The 27,552-nt window shown below is 51.7% G+C and overlaps 2 protein-coding genes across 2 annotated transcripts; one reads left to right on the top strand and one right to left on the bottom strand.

Moving 5' to 3' along the window:
- Window positions 1-21,477, top strand: IGSF22 (immunoglobulin superfamily member 22). Its single transcript, XM_003919899.4, has 22 exons — window positions 1-478; window positions 2,568-2,699; window positions 2,937-3,073; window positions 4,348-4,447; window positions 4,530-4,569; window positions 4,729-4,906; window positions 5,869-5,982; window positions 6,508-6,670; window positions 7,612-7,884; window positions 8,835-9,119; window positions 9,889-10,013; window positions 10,096-10,237; window positions 10,365-10,661; window positions 12,416-12,718; window positions 13,950-14,123; window positions 14,323-14,451; window positions 15,090-15,386; window positions 16,479-16,567; window positions 16,771-16,963; window positions 17,550-17,849; window positions 18,597-18,926; window positions 20,948-21,477. The coding sequence occupies exons 1-22, from the start codon at window positions 370-372 to the stop codon at window positions 21,016-21,018; spliced, it is 3,981 nt and encodes a 1,326-aa protein (XP_003919948.1). The 5' UTR covers window positions 1-369; the 3' UTR covers window positions 21,019-21,477.
- An 846-nt stretch (window positions 21,478-22,323) lies between these two features.
- On the bottom strand, window positions 22,324-26,822 carry TMEM86A (transmembrane protein 86A). Its single transcript, XM_039470908.2, has 3 exons — window positions 26,644-26,822; window positions 24,265-24,529; window positions 22,324-23,891 (listed from the first exon to the last, which is right to left on the bottom strand). Exons 1-3 carry the CDS (start codon window positions 26,662-26,664, stop codon window positions 23,455-23,457), a joined length of 723 nt encoding a protein of 240 aa, XP_039326842.1. The 5' UTR covers window positions 26,665-26,822; the 3' UTR covers window positions 22,324-23,454.
- Window positions 26,823-27,552: the final 730 nt, after the last annotated feature.

Genomic DNA, 27,552 nt, shown 5'->3' with positions numbered 1-27,552 from the left:
ACATCCAACACTGCCTCCTTAGTGCCATGTAGCTATCAATAGGTATCCTCCGTTCCCTCCAGGCCTTACTTGGTTGGCTGGGTAAGTCTAAGCCCTATAGCCTCTCCCTCTGAGACCCTGGAATAGTTTGGAGTTACTCAGTGAGAGGACAGGCCTATTGGGACTGGTAACTAACCAGGAAAAGGGAGCAAGGAAATGAAGAAAAGAGAGCCTGACTGTTCTTCCGGCCCTCTCCTGTGTGCTTCCATCTCCTCTTACATCTGAACACACACATAACATCTCTGAATCTCCCTCCTACTCCCTGTCTTGTCCTTCATGGCCTCATCCTCTCCCCAGTCTCACAGGTGAGTGCCCACGCCTGCTGTCACCATGACAACCATTCACAGCCAGCAGATGCTGCAAGAGCACGTGTCCATGGAGTTCTCCAGCTCCACCACCCACGTGCAGACCTTCTCCCAGACAACCAAGATCGTGGGAGGCAAGTGGAATGGGGGCAGGGAAGGAATCGGGAAGGGCAGCTATCCTTTCTCCATATCCATCCCTTGGGTGGCCCCAGATTTTGCCACTAATGGGCCCCTCAGGAGTCCACAATACCAACAGTAACCCCCCTCCCAACCTGTGCTTCTAATCTGGGCTTTGTTAAAGCTTCAGCCAGCTTGATGTTCACCACAAATCAGATCTCCAGGAAAACAGCTTAGAAAAAAATCAATCAAGTGGATGTGTGTGAATGACTGATAAACTTTTAATTGCTGAAGGAGATCAGAGCCATAGTGAACAGATTGTATCTCCAAAAGTAGAATTTCAGGCCTAGGGGAAGTTAGGAAGGTAGCCACCTTATCTACATATCAGTAATGCTGACCCTGCTCCACTTAAGAAATAGGAGACGGGGCTACCAGTGGAGAGAGAAGGTGAACACATAAACAACAAGGTGACCTAAGCTTCCAGGCTCTTAGCCCTCTGGGGCCAGACTTCGAGGAGGGCAGAACCAAGGGGAAGCTTAGAAATGATCTCAGCTAAACAGAGTGTTTTAGTCATGTCTCTGGTGGAAAGAGATTAAAAGACGGCCAGGGGCCAAGACATTGGATACCCCTTCTCACAGTCATTGCCCCTCCCTCAAAGCCTCAAAGGGATAGAGTGCCTCAAAGTCCTCTGTGCACAGAGGTCAAGGCCAGACAAACACTCTGTATCAACCAACCCCTGCTGGCCAGTGAGGCAGAGCAAGTAGAACAGCTAGGACTCAAGGCCTGTGGTCTAGATCAGAAGTTGCAAACTCAAGTGATTTACAGCAGTGATTCTCTCCCCTGGCTGCACATCAGAGTCACCTCAGTGCAGGACGTGTGAGGGGGGGCAAAAATATGGCAGTACCTGAGTCTCACCCCAGACCGTTAAATCGGGTATGGCTTGTAAAGTTCTCCAGGGATTATAATGTGCAGCCAAAGCTGTAGACCATTGACCAACAGGGTCCAGGCGAGGAACATAAATGTGGGGAAGACTGCAGTAAACTAGAGACTGTATACCCCATCTAAAGGTGCAGCCACGGCTCACCTCCCACTGAATGTTGCCATATGGGAATACAAGTTCAGTGTTGAGAATCCAGAAATCTGAATTTTTATGTGAAATCTTTCTATTTCAGATGTAGGGCTACTTTTCTGTTTAAACATTGTGGAGGTCACATAAAAGACATCTGCAGCCCAGGTGTCCCCTACACTCTGCCTGTTTGAGACCTCTGGTTACTATTTAAAAGGAAGCCATGAGAGCTTCTTAACACATTTTTTCCCTCTGTCAGATTAGTGGGGTAATAAAGACACCTACTTCACTGGGATGCTGTGAAGATTAAATAAAATCATCTCTGATATGTGCCTAGCACAGTTCCTGACTCAAGGAATGTGTTCTATGACTCAGAGCAATTGTTATGAATTGATAAACTCACCAGCCAAGATTTTCTGTAGTTTCATACTGCAAAAACAGTTTTCTGTTTTCCAAATATAAAATTATATTTCCACATTGAAGATGTGCTTTCAGATAAGGATATTCCCATATATAGCCCCACTGGAGCGGGAATGTGTCCTGTTCCTCACTCGTGAATCACCACTCCCAAGGCAATGAATGCTGAACCCACTGAATGGCGGGGAGAAAACCTAGAGCAGAGCTCAGTCAAGCTACAGACCTCCCAGGCAGAAGCAGGCCTAGCCCCTCTTAATGCTACTGCAGGACCAGGACTTCCAGGAGAGAAGCCTAAGAGACCAAGAAAATTCCAAAAGAGAAGCCTCCTTTAAAAAAAAAAAAAAAAAAAAAAAAAAAATAGGACTCAGGGCTGTGGTCCCCACAAAGGTAATGGTCCACCGTGGTGTGGGAAAGGAATTCGCGTCCCCTAGTGGTTAAAATTTGCCATAACACAATGGCCCATCGACCCATCATGCTTTCTCCCCACGTAGCTGGTCCTGCTCCCACTTCCCTAAATGGCCTTTGTTCCCATGCTTCACCGTCCCCTCAAGAATGCTCAGTCCTCCATTCGCCAGCTGGGCTTCTACCTGGAGCTTATTCTGACCTCTCTCCTGCCCCCACAGAGGAGGTCGTGACGAGGAAGTCCTCGAGCACAGTGGAGTTCTTCAGCTTAGTAACCCGGAGCTCCAATATCCCTGCGGGCGAGAGCGTCCCTGAGTTCGTGGAGAAGCCTCACCCGGTCGCCGCGCCCGAAGGTGTGTCGCTGCCCGTGGCTCCCCGGGGCCCCGGCGCTTGGCTTTCTAATCGAGTGCACCCACCGTCCCTCCCATCCCAACGACCTCCAATGCTAAACCCTGGCAGAGCCTGGCCGAGGGTTCCTCTCCTGCTCGGGGCCAGGCCCCGGTGTCTGGGAGGAGTCAGGGAGCCAGCAGAGGGTGGCAGGGGGTCTAGCCTGTGGCTAAGAGACGAAAACTGTCCTGTGCTCATTGCAGGGGACAAAGCCGTGTTCCGAGCCCGGGTGCAGGGGAACCCCAAACCCAACATCTCCTGGAAGAGGGAGAGCGGCATCCCCATCAAGGAGTCCGCCAAGATATTCTACGACAGCATTAATAAGGAACACGTGCTGAAGGTGCGGGGCCCGAGCCCAAGTCCAGCTACAAAGAAAGCAAGACACATGGACCCCAGGGCGGGCAGCCAGTCTTCTCACCGCGGAGAGCCTTAACCGCGGCCCTAGAACTGGGCAGTGGGAAAAGCAGCTGTCATTGCCCAAGAGACGCGGCAGGATAAGAGAGGCCGAGTCAGGAACCGCTGTATTGACGGAAGGAGCAGGAGACCCAAATTACTCCCGGGGCCAGCTGAGCAAGGGCAGAGCCAGAACGTGACGCTGGAGGGGGAGAGGAGGGAGGGGCGGGAGGGGGCGGGGCCCATGGAAGCAAAGGGAAGTGTCCTCAAGGCGAGTGAGCCAAAAGGAACGCGGGACCAAGACGGTGGCCGTGACCACGGAGGGCAGGACCACAGTGGGTGTGGAGTTGCCGGAGGGACCGATTGTAGAGTAGGGGTCAGGGTCAGGGACTCTGGGCTGCTAGCTCTTAGCTGAACTCTCCAGAAAAGCTTCCCCTAGGGCCGATCATCCTTAGGTCTAACCAGCTTTTGCGTCACTTTCTGAGACCTAGGCCTGACCAGCTGCAACCTCTAGCTCCAGGCCCTTGGAGGAAAGGGAGGGATGGGTCACTGGGAGATCTAGGCCTATAATTACTTCTGATCCTATAATCACTCGGGTCCTGACCCGATTCCCCGTTGTGAAAGGCAAAGAGCCTCCTTTTTTCCCGGCAGACAGAAGTAGTCTCCTCCCAAAGACCCATCATCACTGGACCCTCAGCCCCCCACAGCACACAGGAGCTGCCCCAGGTCCCCCCAACTGGCCACCTCTTACACAAGCTCATGATTCAGCAGACAGTTTCTGAGAGCCTAGCAGACTTCTGCAAGCACCATCCAGACAGGCACCAAGTCAACCTTACTCACCACTATTCTTTCTGGGGCTCAGCCCAGTGCCAGTACAGAGAAGTAAATTGTATTAAATGAAGACTCAGTCAGATGATGCCAGAAACTGCAGATAGAGTTGCAAGGCAGGGAGCTTCTGGGAGCACACAGCCAAGGGGGAAAGTGTGATGAAGAAGCAGGCAGTTTTATTGCTCTGGAATCAGGCTACAAACATGCATGCTCACACTGACTGCTAGCTGGTACCTCCAAATCATACAGGCTGCTCAATCCTCCACACGTATGCCCAACACTCAGGTCCTATTGTCCCCTCAAAAAAAAGAAAAAGCCCTCCTTCCTTATCTCACAGAAAGTCTCCCTGTGGTTCCTTCTCCCTCCCCCACTAATGGCCGGACTTTGATCCAGCTGGAGCCACTGACCTCTGATGACTCTGACAACTACAAGTGTATTGCAAGCAATGACCATGCAGATGCCATCTACACCGTGTCTCTGCTGGTAACAGAAGGTGAGTCGGCCCCTTCCTCCTGGCCTTTCCTCTTAGGGACCATACTCCCCCTGTCTGAACCTGTCCCTCTGTCTATTCTCAGGTCAAGAGAAAATGGATTTCAAAAAGATGCTGAAGAAGAGGTGAGGCTGGCGGGTCCCTCTGCCCAAGATATTGTCTCCTCATCCAGGCTGAACCTCTCGACAGGGCCCTGAGTTTCAAGAATCCATGGAGTAGGGAGGAGTTTCTCAAGGTTGGAAGAGGCATTGTGTACAAGCTTAGTCCCTTCCTCCTTCTCCTAGGGCACCCCCTGCTCCCAAGAAGAAGCAGAAGAAGGTGGCAGATGAGAAAGAGATGCTGGAGATTTTGTCCAAGGTGCCCAAGAAAGACTTTGAGAGGGTCTGCATGGAGTATGGTTTCACCGACTTTCGGGGGCTACTCAAGAAGCTCAAAGAGATGAAGAAGAAAGTAGAGGTGGAGGTGAGTGCTCTGCAGGGGGCAGGAGCTGCAGGCCAGGGGCAGGGCCTCACTCCAAGTGCTAGTGCCTGTGTATTTAATAGCAGTAAGGTCTCCCCAACCCTACATACACATACTCAGAGGCATACTCTACTGTGAAAGCAACAAGGGAGATCAAGTCATCTTCCTTCTACTTCTCCTCTCTTCACCACTCCCTAATATACTTGAATGGACTTTGGAGTCAGACCTAGATTCAAATCCCAGTTCTAGACCAGGCATAGTGGCTTACGCCTATAATCCCAGCACTCTGGGAGGCTGAGAAAGGCGGATCATTGGAGGTCAGGAGTTCAAGACCAGCCTGGCCAACATGGTGAAACTCCCGTTTCTACTAAAAATACCAAAAAAAATTAGCTGGGTGTGGTGGCACACACCTGTAGTCCCAGCTACTCAGGAGGCTGAGGCAGGAGAATCACTTGAACCCAGGAGATGGAGGTTGCAGTGAGCCAAGAGCACACCATTGCACTCCAGCCCGGGTAGCAGAGCAAGACTCCGTCTCAAAACAAACAAACAAATCCCAGTTCTACTGCCTTATTAGCTGTATGAACTTGGGTATCTCTCTGAGCTCCAGTTTCCTCATCTACAAAATGAAAATTATACTTTCTTCTTTCATTTGTTTTTGTGTTGTTGCTGTCATTCATTGGTTCAGTCAACCAACTCATTAAGCATCTACCCTGGAATTAGGGAATCTATGTAATAGGCACAGGTACATAGTGACTATTCCATGAATGATGGTTCTTTACTCATACCCCATAATATTCCTCTCCTTCTAAATCTTTCCATTGATCAGTGGAGCAGTCCAGGGTGTTATCTAATGAGCCTAGTCATTTCTCCCCACACCCTTAAGAGTTTCTCCAGGATTGAGGACACAGCCTGGACAGGCTCTGGGTACCACTGACACTTGTAATTTTATTATCATAATCTCTCAGGCCATCCGGATTCTGAAGCCCCTGGAAGACAAAGAGGCCAAGATTGACACGACAGTGGTCTTTGACTGCATCATGGAGCTGAAAGACCCCAATGTCAAGATGATATGGATCAAGGTGGGGGATGCCTAGCCAGGGTCCACCTTGGTGATATCTCTTCCTCTCTACCCCTTTCTCTCATTATCCATAAGCCACAGCTTCTCTTCCATCCCATCAAGAAGATGCCTCCTGGTATGGTTGAAAGAGGCTAGAGTTGGACTCTACTCTTAGCTGTTTCACCACTTTGTTGTGTGACATAAGACAGTCATGTTCCTCTCTCTATGCCTCAGTCTACCCATCTTTAAATTGAAAGGCTAGATTAGATAGTCTTGAAGGTCACCGAAGAGCTGTGCCTCTAAGGGAAAGCAGCTAATGAACTCATGCATATCAAGAGTTCGGGCCTGTGAGGAGGCCTGTGGGGAGGCAGAGATCTTGGATTCTACCAAGCCAGATGATGAGGCTATAGAGATCATAGGGACCTCTGTGTGTCTTTAGAGGGCTGGACACACACCCCCCAACTCAGGCTGGCTTTGGGGAATGGAGATCTCTGGAAGCCTCCTCCTAAAGCCCTTCATCAGCTTTCCTACCTGTTCCATGAGACAGGGTACTGAGCCACTGAGGATCCAGTACTCCCTGGGCAAGTACGATGTGAAGCAGATGGGCACCAAGTACATGCTGGTTATTACCAACGTGAACATGAACGATGCTGGCATCTACAGCCTGTCCGTGGGCGATAAGCGGATGAGTGCAGAGCTCACAGTGCTGGGTACGAGTGGGGCATGCAAGGGCACAAGGAGGATATGTCAGGTTGGAAGAGAAGAATGGCCAGGGATGGGGTCCATGGCAATATTGGAGAGAGGACTATGGGACTAGGCAAGAAAGGATTATGGGGATAGAAGTCAATGGAGGGAGGAAGCATGAGATGTATGGGAGAAGACTATGAGCTAAGTGCCATGGGGCTGTATAGATAGTGATTAAAAGTATAGACTCTGGGCCAGGCATGGTGGCTCACACCTGTAATCCCAGTACTTTGGGAGGCCGAGGCAGGAGAATCACTTGACACCAAAAGTTCAAGGCCAACCTGGGCAATATAATGAAACCCCATCTCTAAATAAATAAATAAATAAATAAATAAATAAATAAATAATTGGACAGGTATGGTGACATGCACCTGTGGTCCTAGCTGCCCAGCAGGCAGAGGCTGCAGTAAGCCACGATCCTATACTGTACTTTAACCTGGGCGATGAAGCAAGAGTCTATCTCAAAAATAAGTTTAAAAACAGAACACAGATTCTGGAGCTACGCTACTAGAATTCAAATCCCAGTTTCTGCCACTTATGAGCTATGTGATTTAGGTCAAGTTACTTAATTTCTCTTTGATTCAGCTTCCCCATCTACAAAATGGGGAATAATAGAATCCACCTATGTGATAATTGGATGAATTAATTATGGCTAGAATGGTGCCTGGAACATACCTAAAACCACATAAGTGCTTTCAAAATTGCTGTTACCATTACTGGGAAGAAGACCACATGAACATCATGGGAGAGGACTCCAGACAAGAAGGGCTCAAAAACAAAACCGAAGGAAGGGTGCTTTCCCCAACCATGGGCTATAGGAGGCCAGTGACATGTAAGGGCCCTCTTCACCATTCCAACCTTCAGAAGGAACCAGCCTAATGACTACCCTTCCTACTGTTTGCTCCAGATGAGCCACTGAAGTTCCTGGGAGAGATGAAGCCTCTGAAGGTGACAGAGCGCCAGACAGCTGTGTTTGAGATCCGCCTCTCCAAGAAAGAGCCCAACTTTTTGTGGAAGTTCAATGGGAAGGAGCTGAAGAGGGATGACAAGTATGAAATCACAGTGTCCGAGGATGGTCTGACCCACACGCTTAAGATTAAGGATGCCAGACTCAGTGACGGCGGCGAGTTCTCTGCCGAGGCAGGAAAACTGGTGCAGAAGGCCCAGCTCACTATTGACCGTGAGTGGTTGGCAAGACCCTAAGGGGTGCGCTTTATGCACAGCAACCTCCATGCAGGCAGTCATCATTTATATATCCATCTAGCCATCCATCTCCTCTTTTCAAAGCCCTGTGATAGGTACTGGAAAGACAGAGGGTTCCCCTCTCTGTTAACCCCTAGTCTAGTAGGGGAGGCAGATATGAAATGAAATTAGAATAGCAGTTATTATTCCAAGAGTCAAGCCACACTGGGGTCTTAATATCATCTGAGACCATGGACCAAGAAAGTGTTAGCCTATGTCTCTAATGTCATATATTACAGCACACCTGTGTTGCTCTTAACTACATACATTCTGCTACCACAACTAGTTTGGAAATTCACACGTAATGGGAGGTACACCAATAAGCATGTCGCACATCTGAACCGCACCTGGAATCTGTACCACATGGAATCATCATTGCTGTGATGGAGGGAGACACAAAGGCTATAGAAAACCAAAGAAAAGGCATCACCTGGCAACGTCGGAAATAATGAAATGATGTCCGAACTTTGCCAAGAACTAAAAGGAGTTCAGCTTTCAGAGAAGGAAGGAAAGTAGAGAGCATACCCAGCAGAGGCAATAGCACGTACAAACATCCAGACGTTAGAGAGTGCAGGTATGGCTGGAGCTCCGAGGGGGCATTAGAGATCTTGACTGCAGCACTGTGAAAGTTCTCACCCTATTTTACATATAAGGACACTAAGACTCGAGAGGTAAATGAGTTGCATATAGTCAACTAGCAAGTCAGGGCCATAGCTGGGACTCTCCCTGTCAAGTACTTCTGTGAGTCACATATTACACACAAACATTCAACATCACAAGTTCTTGTGTTTTCTGAGGCCAGAAAGAGGGACAGGGCTCATGGCTCTGTAGCTGCAGAAAAAGGACGTCGTGGTTTGGGAGTAGGCCCAAGTGCTTGTCTGTCCACAGGCATCCCCATCAAGTTTGTGAGCAACCTCAAAAATGTACGTGTGAAAGAGAGGAGCCGCGCATGCCTGGAGTGTGAGCTGACCTCTAAGGATGTGACACTCCGCTGGAAGAAGGACGGGCAGCTGCTGACACACGGCGCTAAGTACAACATGAACCACGAGGGCAAGAGGGCAGAGCTGATCATTGAGGATGCACAGCTCAGTGATGGTGGCGAGTACACCGTGGTGGCCATGCAGGATGGAGACCCAACTGAATACTGCAGTACTGCCACTGTCACTGTGGAGGGTAACAGCTGCCCTATCAGTCCCCCTGACCTTGGCATTCCCTTACGGTGGACATCAATTCCCACCCTCCCACTAACTCCAACCCTCCCGCAGACCATGACCAACTTGTCTCCCTACTGTGACCACCCTCACCTGCTAAATTCTGACCAGATCTGACCTCCCATGCCCTGAACATCCATACCTCCTAGACACTGATCATCCCCTATCTTCCAGACTCTATCCCAGATTTCCTTACTTCATCCTTCACTTTCAGACTCTAATCATCCCCAGCAACCCTGATATCCCAGACTTCTTGATCCTGACCATCTCCTACTCCCTAACCATAAACCATTTTCCACAGACCCTAGCCACCGTAAATCCCCAAAGACCCTACGTATCCCACGGACTAGCATAACCACAACTAAACATCCCAATTCCACTGACCACTGGCATCTCCACCATCTATTTCCCTCTTCAACTCGGCATCCTAAGTCCCTGGTGACCACCCTCCACTAATCAACTCCCCATTAGCCAACTCCCTGTCTTCCTGGTCACCATTTACCATGCCACTGACCTTTCTCCACCCCCTCCCACCTATTGCTCCAGTTTCCCTCACTGACCATCCTCCAATCACCTATTGACCACATTGGCAAGCCACCTGCTCATCATAAATTATTTTGATTGACACAGCACCCCTGACCAGGCCCATGACCATCACCACCAGACCTTTTCCCAGAAGTTCCTCCCACTCCAACACCTTGAGCCAGTCCCTTGCCCACCTTTCTCCCCAGAGCGCCTGGCCACAGTGAAGAGCGGGATGTCCGATGTGCATGCAGCCACTGGGAGCCCGGCTGAGTTGTGTGTAGTGCTGAACGATGAGAAGGTGGAGGGTGTGTGGCTGAAGGATGGCAAGGAGGTCTGAAGCAGGGGCCAGGGAAGGGGGTGAAGGAGGTAGACCTGGCCTGTGCTCACACTCATGCCCACCCCTGGGCCCTCAGATTACGGACTTGCCGGGTGTGCAGATTGTGAAGCAGGGTGCAGTGCACAAGCTCATCTTCCCCAGTATGGGCCCTGAGCACGAGGGAAAGTACACATTCCGGGCCAAGGGCGCAGAGAGTGAAGCCTCTGTGTTCATCGCAGGTACGGTCCTGCCCAAGGTAGGCAGAGCTCAACCATGCCTGGCCCACCTACAAGCTCATGGCTTCTCCCCCGCCCCATGGGCTCCTCCATGCCAATGCTCAAGCCCTCCCTGCCGCCCACCCCACAGATCCTCCTACCATCGACCCGTCGGTACTAGAGGCACTGGCCGCGCATCCCGTCACTGTGAAGGTAGGCCACACAGCCCACATCAAGGTCCCCTTTCGGGGAAAACCACTGCCCAAAGTGACATGGTACAAGGATGGCATGGAGGTGACGGAGGAGGAACGCGTGTCCATGGAGCGTGGGGAAGACCAGGCACTGCTCACCATCTCCAACTGTGTGCGTGAAGACAGCGGCCTCGTCCTGCTCAAGCTCAAGAATGACTACGGCTCAGCTACGGCCACTCTGCACCTCAGTGTGCTGGGTAAGGGCAGGGCTGGGTCAGGCTGAGCTGAGCTGAGGGTACCTGCTGTCCAGACTCAGGGTGGAAGGCAGGCTGAGGAGGAGGCCAGAGATAGAGTTGAAGTTTGGGCTGGGAATGGGCCTAGAAGGCTGGCTTTGCAGCCGAAGCCTACTTTCTAACTTCCCAACTAGCTCGTGGCTGAGTGAACCCCTCTAAGCCTCAGTTTCTTACCTGGAATAAGGTGATCTTTTTATCTAGTATCCATTTCTAATGAATTTAAAGGGCACATCCAAGAACACAGGACATAATATACTTCAGATATGTTACTTAAGTACTGTTATTGACTTGAAGATGAGAACTTGGTAGGAGGTAAGGTGGAAATGAGATGAAAGAGAGGTGCGACTGGCCAGGCATGGTGACTTACGTCTATAATCCCAGCCCTTTGGGGGTCCAAGGCAATGGATCACTTAAGGTCAGGAGTTCGAGACCAGCCTGGCCAATATGGCAAAACCTGGTCTCTATTAAAAAGACAAAAATGGCCAAGCGTAGTGGCACATACCTGTAATTTCAGCTACTCAGGAGGCTAAGGCACAAGAATCATTTGAACCTGGGAGGCAGAGGTTGCAGTGAGCCAGTTTCAGGCCACTGTACTCCAGCCTGGGCGACAGAGCAAGATTCTGTCTCAAACGAAAACAAAAACATGACGGCACAGTGGCTCACACCTGTAATCCCAGCACTTTGGGAAACCAAGGCAGGCAGATCATGAGGTCAAGAGATTGAGACCATCCTGGCCAACATGGTGAAACCCCGTCTCTACTAAAAAATACAAAAATAGAAAAAAATTAGCTGGGCATGGTGGCGTGCACCTGTAGTCCCAGCCACTCAGAGGCTAAGGCAGGAGAATCACTTGAACCCAGGAGGCAAAGGTTGCAGTGAGCCGAGATCGCACCACTGCACTCCAGTCTGGTGACAGAGCGAGACTCCGTCTCAAAACAAAAACAAAAACAAAAAAAGAAACAACAAAAAAGAAGAGAGGTGGGATTCAGGGATGGAGGTGAACTTGACTGGGAAGAGTAGTGAGTTTGAAAGTGAAATAGGGTGAGGTGGGAGGTCAGATAGGGCTGGGGATAAAATAAGGTGGGAAAGATGGAATGGGGATTTCCAGTGGGATTAGGAATTGGTATGAACACGAGGATATAAGGAAAGAGATGAGGAGCTGGCCTGAGTGTACTTACATTCAACACGTCACATATATACCATCACCACCTCCTCCACCTGCATTTCCAACGAGCTGTGGGATGGGAAGGTTTGAGTTTCAATTCAGCAGCAAGACTGAGCACCTCCGCTGTGTTCTCACTGCTGGGTGCACAGAGATGAAGTATCCCCAACAGTTTCTCAATTCAAAAGAGGTGAAACTGGTAGACAGACTATAATTATAACATCAGGTAAATGGTGGTACTAGAAAGCACTGGTGTTCTCAAAGCTCGGAAGATGGGGAGAACTTGTCTGGAAGGGGACAGGGGATCAGCTAAGGGTAGGGGCCCCTAAGGCCTCTAGTCTACCCATTGCTAGACAGATGGGAGCTACAGGGGGGCAAGGATCAAACTCTTTGGGGAGTCTTAGAAAGAGGGGTGATGGACACAGGGAGGGGCAAGGTATCCAAAAAGCTCACAATCCAGCTATGCCCTAGTCTGGCCAGACCTTTGGTGAATGGGAGGAGGCCCTTCTGATCCTTTGTTCCAAAGCCCCATTCTGAAGTTGTTCTCTGTCCCCAGACCGTCCGAAGCCTCCACAGGGCCGGGTGGAGTTCCTGGAGCTCTCGGGTAGTTGTGTGCACATGAAGTGGAAGGCCCCGAAGGACAATGGTGGACGACCTGTGACACAGTTCATAGTGGAAAGGAGGGCAGTTGGCAAGAAGTCCTGGATTAAGATAGGCGAGGTGGATGGCAAAGTCACCAACTTCTCCACCAACAAGGTGGAAGAGGGAAAAGCCTACCAGTTCCGTATCCTGGCAGTGAATTCGGAAGGTGTGAGCGACCCACTGGAGACAGAAGAAGTGTTTGCAGGAAATCCCATAGGTCGGTGAGCTAGCCTGGTGCTCACTGGGGAACCCAGGGGTCAGCACGGGGGCCTTTGGCCAGGAAGGAACACTGATCTGTGGGAAATTCCACAGGATCATCTCCCTAGCTGTCTCATGAGACACACTGATTCCAGAGTAAAAACAGAACATCATTTTGGGCAGGAATTCTCAACTTTGTCCTGTCATATCACATGCACAACACACTCCCATGGGTATACCCAGAACATACACAACTTCAGGGAACTGACTCCACTTCTTTCTCCATCCTATAAGTCATCCCAGAATCCAAGTAAGCAAGAGGCTGCTTTAGGGATAACCTTGAAACCATTCTAACTTTTTTCCCCACAGAAAAGCCTTGACAACATTGGCATTTTAATTACAATTGCAGGCTGGACACAGTGGCTCACACCTGTAATCCCAGAACTTTGGGAGGCCAAGGTGGGCAGATCACCTGTGGTCAAGAGTTTAAGACCAGCCTGGCCAACATGGTGAAACCCTGTCTCTACTAAAAATACAAAAATTAGCTGGGCATGGTGGTGGGCACCTATAATCCCAGCTACTCAGGAGGCTGAGGCAGGAGAATCGCTTGAACCCAGGAGGCAGAGGTTGCAATGAGCCAAGATCGTGCCACTGCACTCTAGCCTGAGCAATAGAGTGAGACTCCTTCTCAAAAATAGTAATAATTATTATTATTGCAAATTAATTACTTCTTACACCTCTCCGAACTGATCTCCATATCTCCTTGTCAGGACAGCAGATTGAGAAGGACAGGATTGTTGGTCACACCAAGGGAAAGTTAAGTCACTGATTCTGAATGTTGGCTACACATTAGAATCACTTGGTTTCCTTAATAATGCTAATACTTGCCCTTCACCCCAGGCATAGAATATGGGTAGGTGGGACCCAGGCACTAGTTGTTCGTGATGGGTTTTTTCATTTTTTTTACTTCCCACTTGATGTTAACGTGCAAGCAAAGTTAAGAATCGTTTGTGCTAGGCATGGTGGCTCATGCCTGTAATTCCAGCACTTTGGAAGGCCGAGGCAGGAGGATCACTTGAGCCCAGGAGTTCAAGATCATCCTGGGCAACACAGTGAGACCTTGTCTCTAAAAAAGAAAAAAGAATCGCTGGCTTGAGTTTTTTCAAGTAGGGGAGGCAGAGGTCAGCGTGAGGTGGGCAACTGTCTACATGTTCCCCCTCCTAACTTTCAGCTCCCTCTGTCCCCCACAGAGCCTCCTGGTTTTGCCTCCCAGCCTCAAGTGACTGATGTGACTAAAGAGGCCGTGACCATCACATGGAATGCCCCTACCCAGGATGGGGGAGCCCCAGTGCTTGGCTACATTGTAGAACGAAGGAAGAAAGGCAGCAACCTGTGGGTGCCAGTCAACAGGGACCCCATCCAAGGTGAGGTCCCTGGGACGGAGGCCCAGGAGGGACCAAAGGAGGTCTTGCTGAGTGGGCCCATTAACTACTGACACAGTCCCTCCTCCAACTTTTCTGGAAGTTTTAACAACATCCCATGACCTCCTCTTCTATGTCTCTCACTCTTGTTCTCACCCCATGGATGCCTCTGGCCTCATGACCCCTCATCTTCCCATTTCAGGCACCAAGTGCACTGTGGATGGTCTCCTGGAGGACACAGAATATGAATTCCGAGTTATAGCTGTAAATAAGGCAGGCCCTGGACAGCCCAGTGTGCCATCCAGCTCAGTAGTGGCCAAGGATCCTGTCAGTGAGTATGGGGCTGCCAGGTCCTTACACATAATGGAATTAGCCCATTCAAAGTGGACAAAGAATTTCTTCCCTGAGAAAGTATGACAGGAGAGATCACACAGTCTCCACTCTCGGGAACTGCCAGCCTCATAGAGCAACAAGGTTCACACAGCAAGAGAAAGCCAGCAAATAAAGATTGATAGTCAGGGACAGTGAGGAGGTGCAGTGCAAAGCCATTTTTAAACTTCGTGTATTTCTGGTTAGGTGAGGTAGCAGAAGCATGCTGAGGGCTGAGTAAGGGTGTGGGGCAGATGGTTGGAGAACGTTGCATTTAGGAAGCAAAGTGGGGGTACTGCCTGAAAGTGGATGTGGTGGAGATGGCTGGGTTAAAGGCTGAATTAAAGTTTTGAATATAGAAGTTTTGAATGTGTGGGGTATGCTGAATTTAAGGGGTACTGAGTTCAAGGATGGAAGTGTTGAAACAGTAAGATAACTGAATTTGAATTTGGAGGTCGAGTATGTACTGAGGGTGTTAACTGAGGGATCTGGAGCTAGAAGTAATGAAAGATGTGGTTCAGGAGTATTGAGTGTGGGAGTGGCCATGGCATTGAGTGGAGATGAGTTGGGGGGGCTGACTACATGTCTGTTCTACCCCAGAACCCCCAGGCCTTGTCCAGGACCTGCATGTATCCGATTCCTCCAACTCCAGCATTTCCCTGGCCTGGCGGGAGCCTGCAGAGGGAGACCCACCCTCTGGCTATATCCTTGAGATGAGAGCTGAAGACACCAAGGAATGGTCCAAGTGCACGAAGATCCCCATCTCAGGCACCTGCTACACAGTGGGAGGACTCACTGAGAGGCAGAAATACTTCTTCCGTATCCGGGCAGTGAATGAGGCTGGCGTTGGGGAGCCTGTGGAGCTAGACAAGGGGGTCCGTGCCATGCCACCACCAGGTGAGGACACAGAGAGGGCTGGGGATTGATGCCCAACATCATGCCTCCAAACCTTCTCCTCTGGGGCCTCATCCCACAGGAAAATTGGATGATGCTACGATCATGAAAAAGTCATCCATACTTGTTATGCCTGGACAAAGTTAGGGGTAACTTCAGGGGCACCCCTAACAAAGCAATTATTGTGTGCCAAACAGCATCCACTGTGTGTCAGAGTATAACCACCCAATGGGTTCTTCCTGACCACTGCACAGGCAAAACCAGTTCACTGAGACCACAGCATTGCAACAAAGAGTTTAATGGACACAAGGTCAGCCATGTCGTGTGAGAGACGGAGTTATTACCCAAATCAACTCCCTGAAAATTCAGAGGCCAGGGAGTCTGCTTCTCTGTGGGGCCAAAGGACCAGTGGGGTGGGGGGTGGTCAGGTCCAGGTGGAGCCATCAGTTATCAGAAATGCAAAAACCTGAAAAGACATCTCAGAAGCCAATCTAAGGTTCTACGATAGAGATGTTATTTGCAGGAGTCATTGGGGAGTTGCAAATATTGTGATCTCTGGAGTAATGGCTGATAATCTTTTATGTCTACACCTTAACAGAATTCAGGCTCCTCACATCCTCCTAACGTGGTGGCCTTTCATTGGCTTTGCAAAGGTGATTTAGTTTGGGGGAAGGATTGTTATCATCTAAACTATAAACTAAATGTCTCTCCAAAAATTAGCTTGGTCAGAGACCAGGAATGATTACAGGCAGTTTGGAGGTTAAAGGCAAGATGGGGGTTGGTTAGATCAGATCTCCCTCACTGTCATAATTTTCTCACTGTTACAGTTGTTGCAAAGGCAGTTTCAAAAGGAGATGTTAGGGATATAGAAACAAGACACAGGACTTGCCTTCCAGGGTCTTGCGTACTAGCAGAAAGAGACAGATGAGAAAACAAATAAATGCTTCACAGTGTTGTAGAGCAGCTAGATTTCTGTATGGCCTGTAGTGGGGGCATAAAAGAGGAAAGGTTGGGAAAGGCTTTGATGAGGAGGCTTAAAGCCGAGTCTTGCTGAAAGAGAGAGCCATGGCCCCACTTCTGTCTCCTCCACCTCAGCTGCGCCCAAGTTTGACCTCAGTGCCCGGCTGAAGAGTCACATGGTGGTTCGTGCTGGAACAGCCCTCTGCATCCATGCAGCTTTCTCTGTGAGTTGTCCCTGACCCTGACCCCTTTACGCTCTCCACATGACCAAGATGGCCATTGTAGCCACCACAGTCTCTGACTCTGACTCTGCTCCTCACCAGACCCCTAAAGCAAGAGCCAGGTAGAAACTCCTCAACAATAGCGGAGGGCCTGCCCCTAGATATCACCTGCATGACCAATTGTGCCATCTCCTGTCAATACTCAGGGCTCACCACCACCCGACGTGATCTGGCAGAAAGATGGCATCCCCACCAAGGGCCGAGAAACAATTACCAAGAGCAAAAACTACTCCCAGTTCCTCATCAATAGCACCAAGCGCTCTGACTCCGGGGTGTACCGAATCTTGCTCCAGAATGAGTTTGGAGAAGCACACTATGACATCCATGTGCGCGTGGCAGGTATGGACAGAAGGCAGAGGCCTCCAGGAGCCATCACTGAACACTTCTCCAAAGTACAGCTCCCCAGTGCCGTTTGAGTTCCTACCACAGGAAAGTCGTGCCTTAGGGCCATGAAGATTTCTTTGACGCCACAGAGCAAGACTTTATCCTGCAGAGTATGGTCGGCAGAGAGAGTAGAAATGGGTGAGGGGCAGAAGGGACAAATGGAGATGAACCCATTAAAAATTACGGTGACTGCTTAGAGCTGGAAGCTTTAAAATAAAGCTCTAATCCCCCAAGGAGGAATGGATTCACTTTTACTGGACAGTAACTACATGCCAGGCTCTTTACCCACTATTTCTATGAAATAGTCATTGTTAGCCCTATTTTGCAATTGAGGAAAGAGGTCTCAGATAAGTAACTTACCCCAGGTCACAGGGCTAGTAAATGGCAGAGCAGCACTTCAGAAATAGTTTTCTGACTCCAAGACACCAGCCGCCTGAAACTTGGCCCATCTCATCTTCAATCGGACTTGGCAGATCACTCAGGTGAGGACACAATACTTCAGGCCCCCCAAGGTCGCTGACGGATCTTCCAACTCTTCCAGATTTCCCTCGGCCCCCCACAAACCTACAGCTGTTTGAGGAAGTCCCCAACACAGTGACTCTGACCTGGAACCACAGCCCAGATGTGCAGGAGGATGGTGAGGCTCACTACGTCATCATGAAGCGGGATGCAAGCACCGCCACCTGGTACACGGCTGCCGAGCGTGTCTTCAGCAACAAGTACACAGTGACCGGGCTGCTCCCAGGCAGGAAGTACTACTTCAGAGTGGTGGCTCGGAATGAAATCGGTGACAGTGAGCCGCTTGACTCCAAGGACACCTGGCTCATCAATAAGGACCCGAGTGAGTCTGGGACTTGCAGTTAGGATTAAGTCTGGGTACCCTGACGGTGGGGATGACATAAGGGTCCCAAAGGGTACCCAAGAGGCAAGATAAAATCTGAAAACCATTGCGATAGAAGGGTTAATATCTGGGACGCTTAGGAGAGAAGGAAGTGTTGGCTTTCTTCGGGGTACTTAGGGGTGAGACTAAAGTGGAGGTGGGGAGGTACCTTTGGGGCCGGAAACGACGGTGGAGGGGCTGCGGTGGGGCTTAGAGCGCTAACGGGGGTGAGAACTCTGGGGAGCCTGGAGGATGTCTGCGATCCCTGGAGGCTAGGGGTTAAGGGTGGGGGCCGCGTCGAGAAACTCGAACTGACGAGTTAAAGGGATACGAGAGGAAACTGCGGACGCCGAAATGACGTAGGGGAAGCTTGGAGGCGGAGTTAAAGGCTGGGGTAACGGCTGGGAATACCCGGGTCCAGGAAGCTGGAGCTGGAATGACATCTCTGCCCCGGGGCGTGGGAAAGCGTAGCTTGGGTGGCAGAACCCTGAAGTGGCTGGGGACAGGGCCGGGGAGCCGGGGGACAGGCCTGGGGGCGAGTGGGGAGCCCTTAGGAACCAGTGTAACATCGAGCCCCCGGAGTTGGTGGCGCTGGGAATCTGGGCCAGGTCCTCGGCGTTTCGTGTAAGCTGAACTCTAAGACGTCGGTGGCGGGTGGGGGCTTAAAAGCGCGCTCACGGCCTGCCCCGCCCCGCCCCGCCTGCGCAGTTGAGGACCTGAGCGCCAAGCTCAAACCCTACGAGAAGAAGGACTGGCGCCATGCGCCTCGCTTCCTAACGCCCCTCAAGCCACACACGGTGCTCCGCGGCCAGGACTGCACCATGACCTGCGCCTTCCTTGGGAACCCACGGCCCACGGTGACCCTCTACAAGGGCGACGTCAACATCACAGCCAACTCCAAGTTCTGGTACAACTCCACCAGCGGCGTATGCACCCTCGTCATCCCCACCTGCACGCTCAAGGACAGCGGCGATTACAGTGTGCTGGTGGAGAACGAGCTGGGCAAGGACCGCAGCAGCTGCACGCTCACCGTCTACGGTGAGGGCACCGTGGGGCCTGGCCTCGGGGAGGGGGAGAGGCGCAAAAGCCGGGCCTTGTGGGCCATTAGTCAACTCTTTATTTCGCTGGCACCGTTTTTTAATCTGACTGCCAACAGGTGGTGCAAACATTCTTAATTGGCCGCAGTTCTTAGCGCTCTCCCATCCTTTCAATGTCATTTGTTATATGCCTGACCCCTGCAGACGTGAGAGGTCAACCCCTGGATAAGATGTGGTTTACAACTCTTGGTGAACCTAGACCTGCCTTCAAAAAAAAGATATTGTTGATCAGGACTAAACCACACTCACCAATCACGATCTCTCTGGCAGGGTTCTGGAAAGAATATGTATGTTTACAAAATTCTGCAGGTGATTCTGATATGCAATCAAAATGAAAATTGGTCTAGGATAAGGACAGGTTGGGGGCACAAATAAGGGAGGAACGAAGGGAACTTTCTCTTTTTTTGGTTGTTGTTTGGGTTTTGGGGGGTTTTTTTGAGATAAGAGTCTCTGGCTCTGTTGCCCCAGCTGGAGTGCAATGGCGCGGTCTCTGCTCACTACAACCTCCGCCTTCCAGGTTCAAGTGCTTCTCCTGCCTCAGCCTCCTGAGCAGCTGGGATTACAGACGTGTATAATCCCATGCCTGGCTAATTTCTGTATTTTTAGTAGAGACAGGATTTCACCATGTTGGTCAGGCTGGTCTTCAACTCCGGACCTTGTGATCTGCCTGCCTCGGCCTCCCAAAGTGCTGGGATTACAGACGTGAGCCATCATGCCCTGCACTTTTTTTTTTTTTTTTTTTTTGAGACAGAGTTTTGATCTTACCCAGGCTGGAATGCAGTGGCGGAATCTCGGCTCACTGCAACTTCTGCCTCCCAGGGAACCCTCCATTTTGTACATGGATGCCGTGTTTCTACTCATGTGTGCACACGTAGGGGGAAAGCATTTTATTCACTCCCAATCTGTTGTCTTCATAGCCACACAGCTAGCAGTAAAGCTGGCCTGCCTTGCTTTCTGTTGCTTAAATTTCCCCCAGCTTTCCTCTCATAGTAAAATCCCAAACCAACAAGGTTTCCCCCTCCCCCACCTCTCACTTCATCCTCTGCTACTCCTGAACTTTCCATGACACTTCATTGCTGTGGTTTCCATGGTTACAGACTTTTTTTTTTTTTTTTTTTTTTTTTTTTTGAGACAGTCTTGCTCTATTGCCCAGACTGGAGTGCAGTGGGTCGTTCTCGGCTCACTGCAACCTCTGCCTCCCCAGGTTCAAGTGATTCTCCTGCCTCAGCTTCCCAAGTAGTTGGAATTACAGGCATACACCAACATGCCCGGCTAGTTTTTGTATTTTTAGTAGAGACAGGGTTTCACCATGTTGGTCAGGCTGGTCTCGAACTCCTGACCTCAAGTGATCCGCCTGCCTCAGCCTCCCAAAGTGCTGGGATTACAGGCGTGAGCCAAAACACCCAGCTGTACAGACCTTATTTATCCAGTTATAGATACCTTTCTTTGGGGGAAAGGACCTTGTCCTGTTGCTCTCTCGAGTGATTAGCTAAGTGTCTGGCACTGAGACCATGATATGTCTAGAGAGGTTGCTGAGCTGTGTAACAGAACTAGGCCAGGGAAGACACTATGGGAACTGTCCAGCTTTCATTCCACAGCTAAAGAGATCCCTGACAACTCAACTCTGGTTGTAAGCACAGCATGTGGGCCCAGTGCCCTGGCTCTACCACTGACCAACAGTGTGACTTTGGCAAGCTACCTCATTGAGCCTGTTTTCTCAGCCTGTGAGGTCTAAATAGGACTGTGAGGCTTAAATGAGATAATACAGAACTGCCTGGCACAATGTCTGGCAAATATTAAGTGCTAGATAAATGGCAGCTCTTGCCCCTTCACACTCTGCCAACCCAGAATTAAGGGTCCCAGGGTCCAGCTCCTAGTTTCCTGTACAGGAAGACCAGCAGTTTGGAATTTCCCTTGGCCCCAGCATCATTAATATAACGAATACTTGCTTTGCTCTTTCAGACAAAGATGATAAGTCAATTGTAGCATCCATCACCGAGAGTCTGCAGAAGAAATCAAAGCACCTTATGTGAGCTCCAGCCCAGCCCAGGCATCAGGAGACCATTATTATGTGGAACTTCTTGGCCTGACCTCTGCATGGATCTGTGTAGGAAGCCCAGTTTGCTGTCTGGTGCTTGTCAGTGTAAACATTCAGTGAAGGGATGGGACAATAAACTAAACTCACCTTTCCAGTTCCTCATGGTGGTATACAGCAGGGACCAAGGGGGATGGATGTGATTGCGTGATGGGAAATCCCAGACCTGGACCCCTAAAAGCCTGGTCCAAACCCACCCATGGGGCACTAGTCAGCCCCCTTGTGGCTGGGCCTGGACTTCCCTTCTGCTCCTCCACATCCACATGGCACCTTCCTTCTCCCCTCAGAGCTTGGGGGCAAGTCCTGCTGACTTCGTCCTTCTCTCCATCCTGCTCCCTCCCATTTCTTCACACTAGATAGGTTTGTGTATCAAGATCTTGCCTCTTTAGTGTCCAGCGTTCAGAGCTAGAAGGGATTGATCATCCAGCTTACTAAGTTTCAAACTTACATTTTTCAGTGGAATCCTTCCAAAAACAAAACAAACAAACCTACAACCTAAGAAGGTAGGAGACTTGAAATAAGGAAAGGAGGTCTTGAGCCTACCTTCCCCCATTCCTTTGCTACTCCCTCACCAGGAATCTCTGTAAAAACTAATTTGGAAATCACTGATTCATCCAACCACCCATATGAGACTTGAGTCTCCTAAATCACATCCCCACAAATGTGCAACACCTCTACTAATGGCATATCCACCACCACCCAAGGCTTCCCTTTCTACTTCTGGGTTAGAGCATTGCCTGTTAAGTTGCAAATGCTCCTGGAGTAGGGTGACGCATTATTCTGCCAGGGCTTTACATCTAATGAATGAATCAGCCAATCTAATCCCATTGCTTCCAGCTGTTCAACTAAGCCCAGAGTCCAAGATGAGGGAGATGCTTGAAGGGAATCGGGATCATTTTGGAGCAGGCAGCAGTTCTCAGGTGGGGAGGGGAGGAGGTGGGCAGCAATAGAGGACATAGGGTACCTAAAGGTCACCAAGGGTGCTGGGCACCTGTGCACAGGGAAGTACACCAAGGCCAAATTTAGACAGTGGCAAATGCTACCCATCCCCATCCTAAACCACATCCTCACCCACACCAGGGAAGTGAGATACACTGCAACCAGCGCAGTGTCACCAGAGCCAGGGAGCCAGCCTGGCACCAACATGCACTGCCCAGGACTGTGCCTAGGCTGTGAGGACAGCCAGAGACCCTGGCACCATGTCCCCACACCCTCTCCAAGATAGGCACATGCCACACAGGCGGACAAGCAGGGCAGCCAATGGCTCTTGATTTTTATTTTTTTCACATGGGCAGCAGAAGATGGAGTTGTCCCACCCTTGCTCCCCTTGCATTGAATGTGCCTTGGGTCTTAAAACCCTGGAGTGTCATCGGAGCCCCCTCCTCTTGCTCCTAGTGTAGGAGAGGCAAGGAGGAAAGCCTTGTGTGTGTGTCGGAGGGGAGGGGTCCCAGCTCCCTGAGCCAGGCTCAGCACCCCTCAGCAGCTCCCTGAGGCCCTCTCTCTGTGAGACATTTGACAGACAGCAGGACAGAGACATGTAGATAAAGACAAAGGCAGACTGGGAGACAGACTACACACACACACACACACACACACACACACACACACACAGAGGCTGGCCCCTTCCTTTGGCATGGTTCACCCTAGCCTTGGGGATAGGATCTAAGGGTGGTATATGGGACCTGAGTTTTGGGCTTGCCTGAGAGAGAGATGGGGCCACTTGAATTATTGAGACCCCAAGCTCTGAGACCAAAGTTCTCTCTCCTGCCTAGCCTGGACCCACACGTCTTCACATCCCCACCCACCACTTAGAGATAGAGATTGTTCAAGTAACAAGGATAGAAGAGGGAAAAGAAAGGGAGGCTCCACTCTCATTCAATCTCCCCAACTAGGGGCCTGTGAAAGGGGCTCCTGGGTCTGAGTCTTCTCAGTACAGATTCTCCCATTTCCCTCAACTCTCTGCAGATGAGAAAGCGGAGGAGTGGGTGAACCCAGCACTGCCATTGGTCCTAGGCATAACACATGGCGTCAGACTCTTCCACCTAGTAGGGGAAGGACGGGTGTCAAGAAGCTGAGCACCATCACCTTCCAGGGGCGCTTTTTAAAGTCCTGATAGTATAGAGGTGGGGAGAGTTCTACTTCTGGCTCCAGTCAGGGGTTAGGCTGGCTCTTTTAGCTCTCAGCATTGTCCTGGACCACAAGTTCTGCTAGGGAGATCCTTTTCCAGCTTCCCCACTCCCAAAAATTGCAGATTCCCCAGGCAGTACCTGCTGCCACAGGCTGGCGCTGCAGCCATCCTGATCCAGCTCCTGTAGGTGCCCAGGATCTGGGCCCCAGCCCCAGGAGGAGAGAGGGGTGACCAGACCCTGGCACCTCAGTTGGCCTTGCTCAGTCTATAGTCTTCCACAGGCTCCCGGCTTTCGACAGCTGACAAGGCGATGAGCATCTGGGCCGCATAGTAGGTGGACATGATGACTGCCCGAGAGTAGGGCACAGGAAAACAGAATTTGTTGAGGGCGATGGTCATGTCTGAGATGATAAAGAACAGTGCGCCACTGCCGGCTGCCAGCTCAGTCCAGCGCCAGTCTGCCCCGGCCAGCCGCAGCCCTGCTATAGCTCGCCAGCCCATGAAGCCGATAAGGGCCACATAGACCCCCACCAGGTAGGTGAAGGCACCTGAGAGGCACGGGTAGAGGAGGGCATAGCACAGGCCCGACAGCACTGCCATCACCAGACCTGTCCGAAGAGCCAATGGCCGCATGCCAAAGGCTGAGGCGTACAACATGTGGGTCACAGCAAACATCAGCAGACCTGGGGGTAAGAGGGGCAAAGGCAGCTGAGGGCAAGCTTGATGAAGAATGAGTAATGGGGTGAGAGTGGGGATGGAGATAGGGAAGTGGAGTGTTTGGGATAACCCAGCATCTTTGCTTTGGGATAACAGAGATAGGAAGGTCTAAAGTTAAAGACCACCACCCCAGTCCCCTGAAGGACTCTGCAACTCATCACTAGATACCCTGCGGAGGTCATCTGCTAACAGGGACCCTCACAGTCCCTGGCCTTAGAAACCCTCAGGTTCCCCATACTCTGGTTCAAAAACTCCCTCTTCCAAATCTTTGCCCACAGCCCAGGACCCTCTATCCCCCAGCCCCAGGACTCCTCCCAGGCCACTATAATGGCCACTGACCATGCACGAAGTATCCTTGGTCCTGCCAGATGAGGAAGGCGTCACCTATAGCAGAGAAGACAAGCCCCACAAAGATGCGGGTGGCACTGGGATGGGTCAGCAGGAATCCCAGGCCATGGGCCAGAAGAAAGAGCCAGAGGCAGAAGATGGGCAGGCACTTGATGAGGGCGCTGACCCACGATGGGCTAGATGAGGGCAGCCAGAGCACAAAATACACGCAGGTAGCCTTGAAGAACGGCACCAGTTTGGGTCCTTCACTCTTCACCTGGAGGACACAGGACAGCGGCAGCACTCAGAATTTGGGGGCTTACAGCTGGCACCCTCAGCCTAGGTATCCACCCCAGAGACACTCCCACCCACACCCACACCTCACTTCCACCCCCAACCTGGGAAGACTGACACAGAGAAACCCACCCTGGCCTGCTCCTACCAGCCAGCAGGGTGTGGCCAAACCCATCACTGCCCTGAGGCTCAGTATATTAGGAAGGGAAAGGGCTCCACTGTTGTTGCCATCTGCCTCCACTCTTGGCCCTGAGGCTGGGCTGGAATAGTCACTCACTAGGCAGCAGACTTTGGAATAATGTCCCCTTCGGCAGCCTAGTGTGCTTCTCCCTTCCTGCCCCCTCCTTCTCCCTCCTCAAGGCCCCTTCAGCCCCTCTCTGTGCCAGCAACAGCCCCCAGCTGTCTGGAATGGAGTGAAGTCAGTGGGAAACCACAGAGACGCCCGACTGGCCAACTCGTGATCCTCAGCATGAGGCCAGGGCACAGCCTTAGGGCCCTGGCAACACCAGGTGTGCGCCAGGAATGTGGGAGGGCAGGCAGTGCCAACCACCTCAGCCTCCACAGCCTCTCTCCTCAACCAATCTCTTCCTCAGCCTCCACTCAACCTGCCCCAGACTAAAGGTGGCATCAAGGGCAAGGAGAGCTATGTTAGGGATGCTGGCAAGACAAACGGACCCATTAGTTGGGAGCAAGAAAACTGTCCTTCAAACACCAAAGATTTCAAGGATTGGGGGAAGAGAGGGTGTGTCTCAGTCAGCCTCACTTCCCAGAGAACAAGAGCAACTCAAGGCACACCAGAAACAGGCAGGAAGCAGGGAGGGGTTCTCTTCCCAGCTTCTGATCTGGAGCCAGCAGACAGGCTGGGAGATGGGGAACTGAGAGGGGGAAGTTAGAGCAGCTGACTTGGTCTCAGCCGGATTAGCAGAGGGCAGCTAAAGAAAGGTTGTACCCAAGGCCACTACAGGCAGAGTCCAAGCTGGGGGAGGGGGCTGCTGCAGTGTTCTGAATCTGTGATCCTTGAAGCTCCTTTCCTTGGGCTGCTAACAGATTCCCTGAGGGTGATATGGAACAGCTGGGGTTTTTTGTACACCCACACTCTGCCCAAAGTGATTGGGTCTGTCGCTAGGTGAGCTATCCAGCACAGTACTCAGGAAACACTCGGACTCCCAGACCACCAGGTACACAAGGACTGATCAGAGTGTGATGAGGAGGATTGGGAAGTGGAAGATGGGTGGGTCCAGGGTCCCAAGCCTTTCCTTGTTCTGCCAGAGGTAAGAGCAGGAAGAAGACATGACTTCCACTTCCCATGGAAATTAAGGCTGGTCAGGGTAGGGGCATGGTCAGAGGAGGAGGCTGGAGGGAATGCCCAGACCCACAATGCCCAGCAACCACCTGGCAGCCCTTGGGAGCATCAACCTCCACTCTATGCCATCCCCCAGCCCCATATTTTCTAGAAGGAGATGCTGACAGTAGCTGGGGAGATCCTGACAGATACAGAGAAGCCAGCAGTAGAATAAGGAGGATGGGGAGACGAAACAAAAGGTTCAAGTTGAGAAAGTCTGAAAAGGAGAGGGTGTCATGGAGAATGCCTCCTCTTCCCCCAGCGCTTTATCAGCGCTCCTTAGACTCAGGGGCGTCCACCGACTTGTTTATGAAATGAGGAGGGTCAGGAAACAAACTTAGGACAGCATTCCCAGGAGGTCCTTGTCACCCTCCCAGCCTCCCCCCACCCTCTCCCACGCCTCCCTGTGGTCCGCCTACGCAGAACCCGGAGGACGGCAGCGGTCCCCTCCCTCTCCCGGGCCCCGACCCCGCGGACCCGCGCCAAATACGCGGAGATCAACAAAGTCACGCTTCCGAGTCACGTGGCCGCTGTTTTCCTCCCTCACGCGGGCGGGCTGGGGGCGCGCGAGGAGGGGCGCCGCGGGTCTGAGGAGCAGGGGGCCGTGACAGCACCCGCCTCCCGCCGGGGGACGCCGGCCGCCGCGGGACCCCCGCCCCGCCTCGGCCCTCAGCAGCTCGGCCTGCCGAAGCCCGGTGGCCAGGCCGGTGGGCTCCGGCCGCGCCGAACACTGGCTCGCTTCCTCGCTCACTCACCACAGTGACCGGGGACACCATGGCGGCGGCGGAGGCGGCGGCTGGCACCCCGCTCCGGGCTGCAGCGGCCAGGACGCGCCTGCGGCCAGGTGAGCCGGCGACGACTCTACAAAGCCGGGAGGGACGGGCAGTATCTCCAGAGCGCCGGGCGCCCGGGTTCTGTCAGCGAGCCCCATGACGTCACCGCAGCCACGTCCAATGAGCGGGCGGGAGCCGGAGGGGCGGGGCCCGGCTGGCGACGCCGGCCAGGCCCCTGGCTGCAGCTCGGAGAAATGAGGCATCTCCCAGGGGTCAAGAGGCGGGGGCCCCCACGCCCCGCCCCCTCGGGAGGCCGTGCCAGGCGGCCACGGAACAGGAACGTGACCGCGACCCCGATGCCTGGGTGAGGACTGAGCTTGGCTCAGAGACAAACACATTGATGTCCTGGACGCATAGCCACAGACATTTCCTCATAACCCAGGAGCAAAAGGCAGACAGATTCCCTTAAGCCTTTAAACAGGCAGTCCACCCCGATACAACTGCAATTGGACCCAAAATCTTCACTGTGTACCAACACACATCCAAATGATCAGCAAACGCACAACCTTCAACTTGAAAATCAGCAATGGGTCTATGCAACTGCCATAGACCCATAATCGTAGCATATATACTCACACATGCAGAATCACAATTACTCTTAAGCACTCAACAAGTACACAGATGCAAAACCAACAACCACAAATTGACACATATCCTCCACATAAGAATAGAGACATATACAGGCGAGCAGCAGCTCATTGACCCATGATCCTAGTATAGAAACACAGATAACTGCCCATAGGCACACACCTCTTACAACTCAGACAAGTGCCACACATGCAAGAGACCGCCAAGAAAGACAGGCAGACCTGAGCAAACTCAAGGACCCAA

This window comes from Saimiri boliviensis, chromosome 6 (genome assembly GCF_048565385.1).
Source record: "Saimiri boliviensis isolate mSaiBol1 chromosome 6, mSaiBol1.pri, whole genome shotgun sequence".
Lineage (NCBI taxonomy): Eukaryota > Metazoa > Chordata > Mammalia > Primates > Cebidae > Saimiri > Saimiri boliviensis.
The sequence above is the reverse complement of the archived record's forward strand: the minus strand, read 5'-3'. Positions and strand labels throughout refer to the sequence as shown.